General features: G+C 45.1%; 1 protein-coding gene across 4 annotated transcripts; it reads right to left on the bottom strand.

Annotated features, from left to right (window-relative positions):
• Positions 1–4,464: 4,464 nt before the first annotated feature.
• TM2D3 (TM2 domain containing 3) lies at positions 4,465–15,174 on the bottom strand (the record flags this gene model as incomplete). 4 transcript variants are annotated; one of them, XM_080915070.1, is made up of 6 exons in its annotated part: positions 4,465–4,774; positions 8,552–8,627; positions 9,969–10,143; positions 13,033–13,217; positions 14,426–14,518; positions 14,807–14,897. In XM_080915070.1, the coding sequence occupies 6 exons, from the start codon at positions 14,895–14,897 to the stop codon at positions 4,609–4,611; spliced, it is 786 nt and encodes a 261-aa protein (XP_080771196.1). In that variant the 3' UTR covers positions 4,465–4,608. The 4 variants fall into 4 exon arrangements, with proteins under 4 accessions (XP_080771196.1, XP_080771197.1, XP_080771199.1 ...); XM_080915071.1 differs by having other exon boundaries at positions 13,033–13,190; XM_080915073.1 differs by lacking the exon at positions 14,426–14,518 and having other exon boundaries at positions 13,033–13,190; positions 14,807–15,174.
• Positions 15,175–15,185: the final 11 nt, after the last annotated feature.

The raw sequence follows: 15,185 nt of genomic DNA, 5'->3' as shown, positions 1-15,185 counted from the left end.
ATGGAACGGTTCCTCAGGATCCCTGACTCCACCGGCACTTGGATGCAGACTTCCAGCCCGTGGAGCACGGGAATCTGTGTCACACCCACACCTGGCACCTTGTTGCCATCAGGGTCTCAGGATTCTGTACCGCAGGGTGCCTTCTCCGAACCTTCTGCAAGTATGGTTCCTTCTGTGGGATCCTTCAGGGGTCATGCATGAGTTCACCGCTGTGTTTCGAGACTCATTCTTGGTACACTGATTTAAGCTGTATTTCAAAGGTTCTGTCTCACCCTGTCGTGTAAGCTTCTGAGCATACACTGGCCAATGCCCTACACCTCCAAAAGCTGCCCCTTCCTGCAGATGGTTTAGCATGTGGGCGTAAGCTCACTCAAGACCCCTTCTATGAACTCCTGCGTGTTGACATTCTCACCTTAAACTCTGCTGCTTCTCTAAGACCTGGAGGCCACAAGGATGACCAGCTGTCCAGGACATTGTTAATTCTTTCTTTCACCATCATGTTTAAGTCAGCAACACCCCAGAAGCTCCACCTGGGCTGTTCAAAAGAGAAAGCTTAGAGTCTTTTCATAGAGCTAAGAAAGGGGAGGAAGAGAGAGTTGGCAAAAAAAAATATATATATATATAGTTAAAGTTATTTTCTACAAAAATACCTGCTTAACCAGGTCTCACAGATAAGAGAAGCAAGCAGACTCTTAGAAAAGTCCACAAAGCACTGCTAAAACTCAAGCTCGGCAGTTTTAGGAAACAGCTTTGGAACACGAGGGAGACGCGCCCTCTAGTGACCAGAAATGAAACTTCCCCCGGCTACAACCACATCTCCAATCACAGAAGATCCTGGAAGGTTACCATTCTTCAAGAGTTGCAAAAATCATTCTTAACAATAAAAGAACATCTGGGGGAATCACCATCCCTGACCTCAAGCTGTACTACAGAGCAATAGTGACTAAAAGTTGTATGGTATTGGTACAGAGACAGACAGATCAATGGAATAGAATTGAAGACCTAGAAATAAACCTACATCCCTATGGACACTTGATCTTTGACAAAGTAGCCAAAAAAATATACAATGGAAAAAGAGAAAACTTCTTCAATAAATGGTGCTGGTCTAACTGGTCATCCACATGTAGAAAAATGAAAATAGAGTTATATCTGTCACCTTACACAAAGCTCAAGCCCAAATGGATCAAGAGCCTCAACATAAAGCCAGACACAATGGATTTAATAGAGGAGAAAGTTGGAAAGAGCCTCAAACTCATTGGCACAGGGTGAAATTTCCTAAACAGAACTCCAGTGGCTCAGACCCTAAGATCAAAAATTGATCAATGGGATCTCATGAAACTAAAAAGCTTCTGTAAGGCAAAGGACATAGTCAATAGGACAAATCAGCAACCTACAGATTGGGAACAAAATTTTACTAACCCCACATCAGATAGAGGGCTGGTATCCAAAATATATAAAGAACTCAAGAAGCTAGCTTCCAAGAAACCAAACAACCCAATCAAAATATGGGGTATAGAACTAATCAGAGAATTCAGAACAGAAGAATGTTGAATGACTGAGACACACTTAGAGAAATGTTCAAAGTCCTTAGCCATCAGGGAAACACAAGTCAAAATGAGCCTGAGATTCCACCTCATACCAATCAGAATGGCTAAGATCTAAAATTCAGGCGACAGCACATGTTGATGTGAAGAGGAACACTCCTCCACTGCTGCTGGGATTGCAAACTGGTACAGCCACCTTGTAAATCAATCTGGAGGTTCTTTAGAAAATTGGAAATGATCTACCTGAAGACCCAGCTATACCACTCTTAGGCATATACCCAAAAGATCCCCCACCATACCATAGAGGCATGTGCTTCACTATGTTCATAGTGACCTTGTTTCTGATAGCAAGAAGCTGGAAACAACCCAGATGTCCCAACATTAGAATGGATAAAGAAAATGTTCATTTACACAATGGAATACTACTCAGCTATTAAGAACGAGGACAATGATGTTTTACAGGCAAATGGATGGAACTAGAAAATATCATCCTGAATGAGGTAACTCAGACCCAAAGGGACATGCATGGTTATGTACTCACTAATGAGTGGATTGTACTGGCTGTTTTTGTGTCAACTTGACACAAGCTGAAGTTAATCACAGAGAAAGGAGCCTCAGTTGAAGAAATGCCTCCATCAGATCCAGTGGTATTTTCTCAACTAGTGATCAAGGAGGAGGGCCCAGCCCATTGTGGGTGGTGCCATCCCTGGGCTGGTAGACCTGGGTTCTATAAGAAAGCAGGCTGAGTAAGCCAGGGGAAGCAAGCCAGTAAGTGACATCCCTCCATGGCCTCTGCATGAGCTCCTGCTTCCTGACCTGCTTGAGTTCTGTCCTGACTTCCTCTGGTGATGAACAGCGATATGGAAGCGTAAACTGAATAAACCCTTTTCTCCCCAACTTGCTTCTTGGTCATGATGTTTGTGCAGGAATAGAAACCCTGACTAAGACATGGATATTAACCAAAAAACAAAAACAAAAAAAAAAGTACAAAATGCAGAATACCTAGAATACAGTCCACAAAACTTAAGAAGGTTAACAAGCAGAGAGGTCAAGTGAGGAGGCTTCAATCCCACTTGGGAGGGAGAAGAAAACAATCATGGGAGCCAAAGGGTGGGAGAGGCCTGGGTGGGAGAGGGAAGGTGGAGGGGAAAAGGGAAACATGATCAGGAATGGAGGCGAAGGGGAGACAGGAGAGAAACCCGGAGGGACAGCAGAATGAATAGAAATATGTCACGGGGTTGGGGGTGGAAGGTGGAGGGCCCCTCTAGAAATTACCAGAGACCTGGGAGGTGAGAGACTCTCAGGACTCAGAGGGAGGGACCTTAGATGAAATGTTCTACAGTGGGGAGAAGGAATTTGAAGAGTCCACCTCCAGTAGATACACAGGGCATCGGATGGAGGAATGGGGTTGTCATCCCAGTCAAAAACTCTGACCCAGAATCGTTCCTAAGAGAACTGCAGGGACAAAAATAGAGAAGAGATTGAGGGAAGGAGATCCAGTGAATGATCCTAGTCAGGGTCCAGCTCAAGGGGAGGCCCTGACTGATGCTATGGTGTGCGTACAGAGAGGAGCCTACCACGGCTGCCCTCTGAAAGACCCAACAAGCAACTGACTGAGACAGAGGCAGACACTTACACCCAACCACTGGACTGAAGTCAGGGACCCCTGTGGTTGAATTAGGAAAGGACTGAAAGAAGCTGAGAAAGAGAGCAATCTCATAGGAAGATCAGCAGTCTAAACTAACCCAGATCCCTGAGATCTCTCAGACACTGAGCCACCAACCAAGTGGAATGCACTAGCTGGTCCAAAGCCCTGACACGTATATAGCAGAGGACTGCCTGGTCTGGCCTTAGTGAGAGAAGATGCACCTAACCCTCAAGAGACTTGAGGACCCAGGGAGTGGCGGGTAGGAGGGTGCTGGCCAGTTGGGGACATCCTCTTGGAGACAGGGGGAGGAGAAATGGGATAAGAAACTGTGGAAGGGCAGACCAGGAGAGGGACAATGACTGAACTGTTAAAAAAGAAAAGTTGTTGCCACAATGACTGGACCACACCTAAGGCACAGTTAATAGATCATCTGAGGACAAGCTTGCTCCCTGGGATTTTCCCCCTCTGAGACAGGCTTTGTCTCTGCAGTCTAACCTAAAACATACCCTATGGTCCAGGTTATCTCCAAAATTCCTGCATCATACTCCCTGCCTCAGTCTCCTAAGTGCCAAAATGGCAGGCATAAGACAGCTGACTGCCCCATGAGGCCAGTAGAATACCCCAGAGGTATGTCATGGCTTCTCAATCTAGATGTCTGCTAACAGTCTTGTGCAGATACTAAATGTAGAACTGTTTCAAAACCAACCCGAGCAAGGCTCCTTCCAGATTAAATTGTTATCTTTTCCATAAAAGGTCTACAACAGATCTGTGACCGTGCAAAACACACTTGTCACACAGTAATTTCTTTAACACTTCTACTGTGTCAATGATCTAGAGAGCGATCACCACCTACCTGTTGGAATGGAGGGATGTGTTCAAAGTCGGCGTTACTTCTCACAGACACTCCGACCCGGAAGGCTGCTCTGGATTAATGTTCTGCAAGCTCATCAATTTTCAGTCCTCCTGCAACTGTTTACATCACTCACAGAATCCAACGGCAAACTCAACATAAAACTGCATCTCCCTTCAGACAGACCACACTGTGAAGGTGTTATGACGTACAGATGGTGCATGTCTATGGGAATAACTTTACTGGGAGAGTAACTGCCCATCCCCCATGGCTGAAGGACTTGAAGGTGGGAGGTAAAGTAACACAGTGGGACTCAGGCAGGCCTTTCTGCCATTTTGTTTTTCTGGCTTTAAGATTAACTCCCCCACCACCCCCCGCCACCAGGGATTTCAGGCAAATAAAAAAGTTCTAGGCTGTTGTGGTTCAGTGTTCCATTTCTTTATTTTACCTTCATCAAGGCGAGCCAAGTACAGATGCTGTACATTAAAAACATAAATACCCCTCACACACCATGTCCATCTCCACAAAGGACTCTACACACTGCTCTCTGAAGCACATAACCACAGCTAAATGTACAAAGAGCCATCCGCTGGTCCTACATAGCCAACTCCAATCAGCAAGACATCGATTAGGGTCCATATTCCCAGGCCACCAAAGCTGAAGAGCTTGCCGAGACCTTCGCGCCACTGGCCCAAGTAGAAGCGATCAGCTCCAAAGCCCCCAAGGGTGATGCTGCAAAAGAAAATCAGAATGGGCCCAACTGTGTCAGTGCAGGTGAGTGGTTCCCCATAGTAGGAAAGGGTGTGAGAGGATAGAACACATCTGCAACACCAAACAACTACGGGCAAGAAGAGGCTAAAGACAAGCAAGGACTCAGCCTGTGTGAGGCCTGGGTTTGATTCTTGGAAGCAGGGGAGAATTCAGAAATACACAGTTTTTGGCTATGCTGAAATCCAACGTTTTCTGTTACAGAAATAACCCTCACCAAGGGACCCACATGCGGAGTGCTGGTGTGGAGGCGGGAACTGAGTCTTGAGGCGTTTGATATAACTGGTGGACCCAGATCAAGTCACCTAATCTTAGGTACTTCTCTCTAAACGTTTGATACTGTGAGTGATTTTTAAAAGTTTAATTTTAAGATCTGAAATGCTGGGAAATAATGAAAAAGCTCAAAGGAAACATCACAGTACACAGGGAGGAGTCCGAGTGCTGGTTCCAACAAGTACCCACCATGGCTGACTCTGTTCGTGTCCCACATCCTCCCCCAGAGCACAGCAGCCTCAGTATCCAAAGAAAGGGTCTGCATCTCAGCCAGCTGAACACAAATACTTGAGAGAAAACGCATCTTAACTGGACAGGTACAACATTCCCCTTGTCATTATATCTCAGCAAGGGACAAGCATTCACAGATCACACTGGATCACATAGGCCAGGTCGGGATGACAGAAGGCTAAGGGATAGGATGTCTGTGTGCTGTGTGTAAGCACTACCCTATTTGATAAAAGGGAGTTGAGGGCCCAGGGACTTTGGTATCTGAGGGGACCATAGAACCAACAGTATTTTGGAGCAAACTCACAGACATGTTGTTAAAAAATGAGCATTCTGAATAATCCATGTTGATCTGCAACAAAACAGCTTTCATAATTCTGGCTGGTTGTTCAGCAGTGTGTGATATAAAATGCTGACAATGTAGGGGCCATGAGAAGGGTGTCACGGGACTCTATCTCCTCTGCAAGTTTTCTGCGGGACTAAAATCATTTTAAATTTGGATGAGCACTTCCTTAGATGTTTCTCAGCCATTTGATATTCCTCAATTGAGAAATTTTTGTTTAAGTCTGTACCCCATTTTTTAATAGGGTTGTTTGATTCTCTGGTGTTTAGCTTTTTGAGTTCCTTGTATACCTTGGATATTAGGCCTCTATCTGATGTGGGGTTGGTAAAGATCTTTCCCATTCTGTTGGCTGCCGTTTTGTTTTCATGATAGTGTCTTTAGCCTTACAGAAACTTTGCAATCTCATTAAGTCCCATTTGTCAATCTTTGACCTTAGAGCTCGAGCCATTGGTGTATTGTTCAGGAAATTTTCTCCTGTACCTATGTGTTCTAAGGTTTTCCCTACTTTCTCATCTGATAGTTTCAGTGTACCTGGTTTAATGTGGAGATCTTTGATCCACTTACACTTGAGCTTTGTACAAGGAGATAAGAAAGGGTCTATTTTCATTCTTCTGCATGCTGAGTGCCAGTTGGACCAACACCATTTGTTGAATAGGCTGTCCTTTTTCCACTGAATGTTTACAGCTCCTTTGTCAAAAATCAGGTGACCATATATGTGAGGGCTCATTTCTGGATCTCCTATTCTATTCCATTGATCCACGTGCCTATTTCTGTACCAGTACCATGCAGGGAAATACAAATCAAAACAACCCTGAGATTCCACCTCACACCAGTCAGACTGGCCAAGATCCAAAGCTCAGATGACAATAGATGCTGGCGAGGATGTGGAGAAAGAGGAACACTTCTCCACTGCTGGTGGGGTTGTAAACTGATATAACCACTCTGGAAATCAGTCTGGTGGTTCCTCAGAAAAATGGACATAGTACTACCTGAAGACCCAGTCATTCTACTTCTGGGCATATACCCCAGAGATGCTCCAACATACAACAAAGATACATGTACCACAATGTTCATTGCAGCTCTATTTATAATAGCCAAAAGCTGGAAAGAACCCAGATGTCCTTCAGTAGATGAATGGATACAAAAATTGTGGTACATTTACACAATGGAGTACTACTCAGCTATCAGAAACAATGGCCTAATGAAATTCTCAAGAAAATGGATGCATCTAGAGAATATCATCCTGAGTGAGATAACCCAGTCAGTCACAAAAGAACAGACATAATATGCAATCACTGATAATGGGATACTAACCCCAGAAATCTCTGAACACCCCAGAAACAACCCACAGACTATGTGAAGATCAAGAAAAAAAGAAAAAAAAGAATATATTTTAATTAAAATAGAACTGTATCACATCCCCCTTTCCTTCCTACAGCCCCTCCCAGTTTCTCTCCTATCTCTTCAAATTAATAACCTCTTTTCCTATATTATTGTTACATATATACAAATGTGTATGTATATGTACCCACAAGTACTTAATTACAACCTTATAAAAATGTATTTGTATACTTTTATGCAAAAATGCTTAAAAATCTGTACATTTATCTTTGTTTTTTAAAATAAAGTTAAAATAAATAAATAAATAAATAAATAAATAAATAAATAAATAAATAAATAAATAAATTTGGACGAGATCTGGTTGGCTGGTTCAGGAGGCCTGGTGGCCCAGCACTGGGGGGCTGAGGTATGACTGGTGTGAGTTTGTGGCCAATCTAGACCACAAAATAAGTTCCAGGCCAGCTAGAACTACAGTTTTGAGATTCTATCAAAGCCAAGTGTCCTGACAATTACTAGTAGGTCAGGAGGCCACCAGGCATTCCAATACAGGACAGCCCCAAGACAAAGAGTTTGGCCCAAAGTGGATGAGCCCCAGTGTCACCCACTGCAGGTCTCAGGTCTTGGGCCAGAGCTAAACTTCAGATGTAAATAGCCTAACTTCCACCCCTCAGTTGATTGGAGTCTCTCCTGGTTTCTCCTTTCTTGGGAAGAGCGGGCACAACTCTTTAGACACGGCTGAAAAGTATAATAATCCATAAATGCGTTTTCTTTCCTTTTGTGCATATAGTATGCACTATGTGTGTGACAGTGGGGCCGGAGGCTAACCTGGGGTATTTGGCTCTATTACTAATCACCTAACCACCTGACTACACATGAAGCTCACCCAGCCCCTGGTGATCACTGGGACCCAGCACTCACTTGTGCAGCAAGCACTCACATCCATGGAAGTTACCAGTATACAATCAGACAGCACAAGTATAGGTGATCTAAAATGCTTTCTTGGGCCAGTGAGAGGGCTCAGTAGGTGCAGGTGCCTGCATCAAAGCCTGGTGACTGCGTCTTATCCCCAGAACCCAAGCAGAAGGGGAAGGAAAGAACCAACTCCACAAAATTGTCCTCTGGCTTCCACATGTATGCTGGACAGACAGAGAGACACACAAACACACACACAGCAAAACAAAAATATTTAGATTACCCGCTTTTAATTTTTCCTAATTTTCAGTGAGCTATTACTATTCTTTGCAATAAATTACTTAAACTATTCATTATTAGACTGTTTTAAAGAGTATTTTAGTGACTCAGGTGGTTTTGGGTGTGAAATGCTGGCTGTTTCTAACAATGTGCAACAGTAATTCCGGCACGTCCGTCACAGCTCGGAGGAGAAGCTAGCACGGCTCGGAGCCGGAGTTCCATCAGTCTCCCACGTCTCTCTTAGCACCAAGCTAACGTAAGCGGGAGGCTCAGACGGAGACAAGTCTGGCTGAGGACAATGTTGGAAGATCCTCTGACCCAGAGAAAACCCCAGGAGCATTTAACACAGCAAGGCCAAAGTGTACCTCAGAGCCAGCGCCGTCGACCACTTGTAGCCGCCAGTCCAGTTGCAGTAGAGCAGTTTAGGGAAAGTCCGGTTACCTTCCAAAAAAGCAGGAACACTACACTGAAACATGGGCAACACGGTATAGCCTCACAGAAACTCATGTATGAGCAATGGCCCTGGAATTTGGAATTTAAGCTACCTCTCTTTACAAAAATATTCACCACAGTAACAGCATCAAACTTTTTTTTTTTTTTTTTTTTTTTTGCCATTTATAAGCACGGGTGCAGTGATATTGTTGTCTTAGGGCCAGCCAACATGGAGAGAAATAAAGACTGAGTCTACCTTACATCAGCTACCAAAAATAAACTTCAGAAGGATTATAGACCCAAATATGAAAAGCCAAATTTGTCTTTAAAAGAAAATGCCTTTTATCTTTATGATCCCAGAATAAGAAAACAATAAAAACACATGCTAATGGGGCTGGTTCTTTAAGTATCTTAAGCTTCTTGACTCTGTGTTCTGATTGGAGAAAAGGCTTGATGGATATGCACCTTGCATGCATGCATGCATGACAGAGTTCAGACCTACAGATCTCATAGACAGGCTAGGCAGACATGCAATCCAAGTACTAGGAGGCAGGGCCAGGAAAGCCCTCCGGCCAGCTGACCAGCTAGAATGGGAATGGGTGAGCTCTGGGCTCAGTAAGAGCAAGGATGGCACACAACACCAAGTTCAGGCCTCCACAAGTGTCAGCCACATCTCCAACCCCACTTCCTCTCTCTCCCCGCCTTGCTTTCACAATTGAGTGTGTGAGTGTGCATGCAAACTCACACACACACACACACACACACACACACACACAGCTCATCTTCAAAGATCTAAAGAAAAGAAAGAGTTCACATCTTGAAAGGGGCCTTAGGGCTACTGAAGGTTGCTATAAGCAACATAAATAAACCCTGTCAATAAAAGACAGCAAGTGCCAGAGAAGAGCTGGGTTATCAAGAGCAGTGTGTACTGTCCACCCCTGGGAATGTTAAAGAAGGCAGCCATTCTAGAAGCTATGGGGCAGATGTCTTCCTGAAAGGAAGCAAAAAGTAAAAGTCAGAAGATGAGTCATCTCTGTGAAGAAGAAAGAGCTCAAGCAATGCCCTCAGGCGGGGACAAGCCATCAACGCTGAAGCTAACCTGAGTGAGGTTCAACTTCTGGTCTAGACCTCAGGTAGTTTTCTTGTCTTATCACAGATTCTGATGAAGTAAGAGAACTGAGAATTCCTGCTTTTCCATCAGTTTGTCAACCTTGTTCTGAGAACAGACATACTTGAGGAACTGCTGATTACAACTCAGTAAGTTTAGTTCTCAAGTTCTTGGCTAAGGGCTCTTGAGTAAGCTCAGAAAAGACAAATTTTCTCACAGCTCCCTCAAACTCTGTTCCTTACCCAAGCAATGAATGTGGTCGCGCACGGTGCAGTTGGCAAAATAGCGCTGCCGAGGGCAGGCCACGGTCATGCAGGAGGTAGAATTTGAACACTCATAGTCGGTTTCAGGAAGCTGCCAGCAAAACCTGCAAGTCATGTTGATGATGAAGTTCCTCTGGGGTTTGAGGTCTTGATCCTAAGGACCAAAGCACAAGGACCACCAGTTACAATATGGCAGCTTGTTATGACATCAACAGACCCAAATTTCTGAAACACTCCTATTTTGGGCCTAGCAGTACATGAAGGAAGCAGGTTCATAAGTAGCATCAAGGGAAAAAATCTATACAGTTTACCTAAAGAAGAAATGGACTGGGCATGGTGGTACACGCCTCTATCCTAACACCTAGGAGGCAGACGCAGGTAGAGCTCTGAGTTTGAGGCCAGCCTGCTCTATAGAGTGAGTTTCAGGACAGCCTAAGCTGTACAGAGAAACCCTGTGTCAAAAAACCACAGGGGTGTTTCAGAGTGGTATTTCACCATGACTTTTGTTAGCTTTTTAAAAATGAGTATTCACATTTTTGCAATCTATAAAAGGGGGTCTGGAAAAATGGCTCAGTGGTTAAGAACTGACTTCAGAAAGGATCCCAGTGCTGAGAGCGGGATGTGGACAAGGGCTCCTACCCCCAACCAAATGATTATCTGCAATTGGTACCCATCTGCCAAGGAAAATCTGGTCCCCTCTAATGGAGTCTCCTTGGGTAGCTACCCTTCAGGCTGACACTTGCCCAGGAGAGGATGATGGCAGCACAAGATGAACTCCAGAGGATTTCTGTAGACTTCCGTCTCAAATGGGTTTGGGCATATTTTTCTTGTCTTATTGGTCTTTTGCTTATAGTCCAGTTTCCAATTGTGTGTGTGTTTGTTTCTTGGGTTTTTGTTTTTTGTTTTGTTTTAACCGAGAAAATGGGTGTGAACGGAGTGGGTAGAGGTGGGGAAGATCTGAGGGGGGGAAAGCATGATCAGAGTATATTGTAAGAAAACCACTTTTTTTTTCTTTTCAATTAAAAAAGTACCTCCCCCACTAAGAGCCAAAGAACCCACATTTATTTCTGGTGCCCACAAGATGGTTCTGAAGACTCACAACTACTTCTAGCTCCAGGTCTAGGAGATCTGGTTAGATGTCCTCTCCTGGCAACCAGAGTCATCACATGTATGTGGCAAATGCATGTGGCAGATACATGCAGACCAAACACCCATACATTTAAAAACGTTTTTTGAAGAAAAAAAGAAAAAGGAGGAGGAGGAGGAAGAGATGTGTGCTTTCTACCTCATTCTAGCACCTCAGACTCAGAAGAACAAGATAGAGAGTCCTGAGTCCTGCCATCAGGTGGTTCTCAGTTGAACTGCATTCTGGTTGATGTATTAAGTGCTCATGGGGTGGAAGTAGCCCCTGAGAGACTGAGTCAGGAAAGAGTGAAAACAATTCAGAACAGAGGTGAGACATATGCTCTGCTTACAGAAGGGCCAGAATGGGGCCAGAGTTCCTTCTCTCAACAGGGACAGTCACCTGACCTGTCCATCTACCTGGAGGTTCACCCCTTATGTTTCCAGAGAGCTACCAGGCATCCCACACATTTACTGAACCCATCTTTCCATCATGAAGAACGAGACCGAAGAGAAAATAGAACCTATGGGAACATGGGAAGGGAACGAAGTCCCTTGCCCTGGGACCTAGTTTATAGTTCCTGCTAGCCAACAATTAAAAATCTCAAGTCCACTCATAAAGCCAAAACTGCCCATAGAAGCAATGCTTCCTTCCCTAAAGACAAGACAGAGTGCTCAGGGTAAAACGTTTGGAGCCTTGCCTACTTCCTCTTCCAACCACAGCTCTATATAGCATATTCCATGAAACAATAGCACAACTTCACTTCAAAGGCTACATTTAAGAAAACTAAGTAAACCAGATCATACTTTTCATTAAAATTTAAATCTGAAGACTCTAAATCTTGTTGTGAATCACAGCCTTTCAGCCTGTTACCTCGGAAAGTTACAGAATCACACACACACTGAGAAGTACCTAAGTGTAACTCTTCAGTGCACACTGTCCTCTGTTTACGTCTTTCTCTCTCAGCACCTAGTCATCAATCTAATGTGTGGATCCCACATCTCTACGTTAATCAACTCTGCCTCACTCTGACTCCTGAGCCTCCTCTCTGGCCTAGTCAGGGCTTTAACTGGGAGCTCCCCAGTGGGACACTGGCCACGGTGCTCTGCTATGCTGCCTCTCCCACTACTGACAAAGCTTACCCTTTGCTAATTCATTTGTGGTAGAAAGACATTACAATCCCCTCTGCACCCCAATTCCCATTACCGAGAATGCAGAAGTTCACGAGGGACTTAGGCTAGCAAACTGACATCTTCAAACCCCAGAGAGTAACACTGCCGCACACCAATCAGCCTGTCTACTGACATTATAGCCAGATATGGAAGAAATGGAAGATTTTCCTTATAGTATGTTTTATTTCAGTGTGTATGTGGTAGGTATGTGTTCTCATGTGTGCATCTGTGTACATACATGTGGAGGACAGAGGTTGACATCTGGCATCTTCCCTGTGGCTCTCTATTCAATTTGGAGTTCTAGATTCTGATCCTGAGTCAGTAAAGCAGTCACTTTACTGACGGAGCCATCACTAGCCAGCATGCCCTTAAGGTCCTCCGGTACCCGCCTCTCCGGCACTGGGATCACAGATGCATGCAAACATGCCTAAGGCTTTACACTAGTGCTATGGACCCAAACGCTGCTCTTCATCCTTGCACAGAATGTTCTCACCCCAAGATTTCCACTTTGGGAAAAAAAATTAGCAACAGGTCAAGGGTTGTTGAGGGCAGGAATATGGACATATATATAGGCATATGTTCTACTGCTGAGATATACTTCTAGAACCAAATGCAAGATTTAAAAATACTTTGCAGTGCAGTTATAAAAGACCACAATAAAGTCATTATGTCATATAGCGAACCAGTATAGGCTACACTTTTAATGTTATAATGCACACAGTTGGAAAAAGTAAACCACAATACTTACAACACAGGTAACAGAAGGTTTCACTGTGCAGTCAAACGTGACAGGCTTCCCATAAGTACAGGAGACATTGGTCGCACATTCTATACAGTCTGCAGGGAGTCTGCTACACAAACCATTGCTTGGACACTTCATCATGTAAGGAGGGATTTCAGTACTTTCTGTGAGGTGAGAGAACAGCTGATTCTCTATGGATAGTGATCAGAAGAACAGTGAGAGACAACTTTCGAAGGTGGACAGATCAATCATAAGCAACGACACATGCGCTGGAATGAAACAGCTCAGAGCTGGGGTCAGTGACACCTGCAATCTAAGGTTTCTGTCACCAGCTAGCTGGAACCTGGTAACTGGTGTGATATTAGTGAAAAGTCTCTCTTTCCAGCTTCCCATGTGGCTATGAAAACTCTAAGTGCTCACTGGTAGACAATATAGGGAAAATGCTGGGCCCTGGTCAGACCCAACAACTATCAGCACAGACGGACAAACTAAAGTTTGGATAAGGCAGAGTCTATGTAAAACCCCGGAAGTATTTAATAGAACTGGAACCACAGCTCTTCAAACTCATTCAGTGTCCTTTCCATCAAAATTTATTGATAGAAAAATGAAGCTAGTGGCACTCTCAGGATTCCAGTTCTAGAAAATACTGGTATTAGCATATAGTATGTATGTCCAAATAAGAACTTGTGAAATACTTCTGCCAGTTTCAAGTCCAGGTCCCTGAAATACTGGATCTCCAAAGAGACGAGCCTGAAGAGCTAGCATATAGTTAGCAGAGCAGGAATCCGAGAAACTGACATGGAGCGGCCAACTCTAAACACCACTTCCCCCTACAGTTCCTATCTCCTCCTTGTGCCTGAAGCTGGAAGGTTCAAATCACAAAGCTGAAAAGGCCTTAAATCAGGTACAGTAGCCAGAGATGTAGAAACAAAGGTGCTAAAGGGGTGATTTCCTCAAGCCCCCAACAGCCCGGCCTCACTGGGATTATACTCCAGGTCTATCCAGCCCTCCTCATCCCAGCATAGCATTAGGGAAGCACTGTAGACTCGTTTTTGGTTTTTTTGTTTTTGTTTTTGTTTTTTGTTTTAAACTCAAAGGAAAACAGCACTGGTTAAGAAACTGGGAGAGTGGAAATTAAAAATAAAAATAAACAGAAATGATGAGTTCTGTGGGGCTGGATGAAGAGGTAAGTCGTAGATTTCAAAAAGGAATCAACCACCAAAGCCATCTACTGAAAGCGGGTGTCTGCCCCAATTTACATATCTAAACAACACATCAAGCAGCCAAAACCAAAAGGCGACTTTGTATACTAAATAAATATTTATCGAAAACGGGAAGGGGGGGGGAGAACTACTCGATATAAATATGCACATTTACTAGAATAGAAAACGTCTAGTACCTGCTGCCCTGGGAACTACTGTGAATGTATGTGTTGGGCCCGGATCCTTTATTGACTGAGCCAGCGGCTGCGAATGCTCTAAATTTAAGGATCCTACAATTAGAGAAACATGTTATCCCGGAATAGGATACCCTTGGTCTGTGTGCTTAACAAGAGAAGGGGCTGCACTGGACAGATATGGCTCGTAAAACGGAAACGACGGAGTCGGTTCGGGTTCTGGGCTACCGCCGCAGGGAGCACCGGCTTTCCGGGCCGGCTGGAGCGCTCTGCGGCCTCGGCTCGGAGGGCTGCGGCGCCCAGGCGTCGGTCGCCCGCCTCCCGCGGCTCCGGGGACCCTCCTGCCACCAGCTCGCCCGGTGCGGCCCCCAGCGTTGAACTCACCATCGCCGGACAGAATGTAGCACTGGGACAGGAAGAGCAGCACGCGGGACAGGTGGCGGACAGACCGCAGCGGCTCGGCCGCAACCTCCATCTTGCCGGTGCGCGTGCGCACTTCCGGGCCAGGAGGCGGGGCTATGGGGGCGCGCCTAAGGGGGCGTGTCCGGGCGCGGTCCGCAGGCGCACTGCCTCTGGCCTCCGCCAGCGGGCGTCGTTCCTCCCAGCTCCGACGTCAGGTGGTCTCTCTGTGGTCGCGCACGTAGTGCTGTTGGCCCCGGGGAGTGAGTGGAGTTGGAGACCTGCCGGGCAGGAGGTAGTTCGGACCAGAATAGCCCTAACTGCCTTTAAAGAGATGTCTCTCTTTTCCCACTGGGAGTCTGGG

Source organism: Micromys minutus, assembly GCF_963924665.1.
Source record: "Micromys minutus genome assembly, chromosome: 3".
NCBI classification, from domain to species: domain Eukaryota; kingdom Metazoa; phylum Chordata; class Mammalia; order Rodentia; family Muridae; genus Micromys; species Micromys minutus.
The sequence above is the reverse complement of the archived record's forward strand: the minus strand, read 5'-3'. Positions and strand labels throughout refer to the sequence as shown.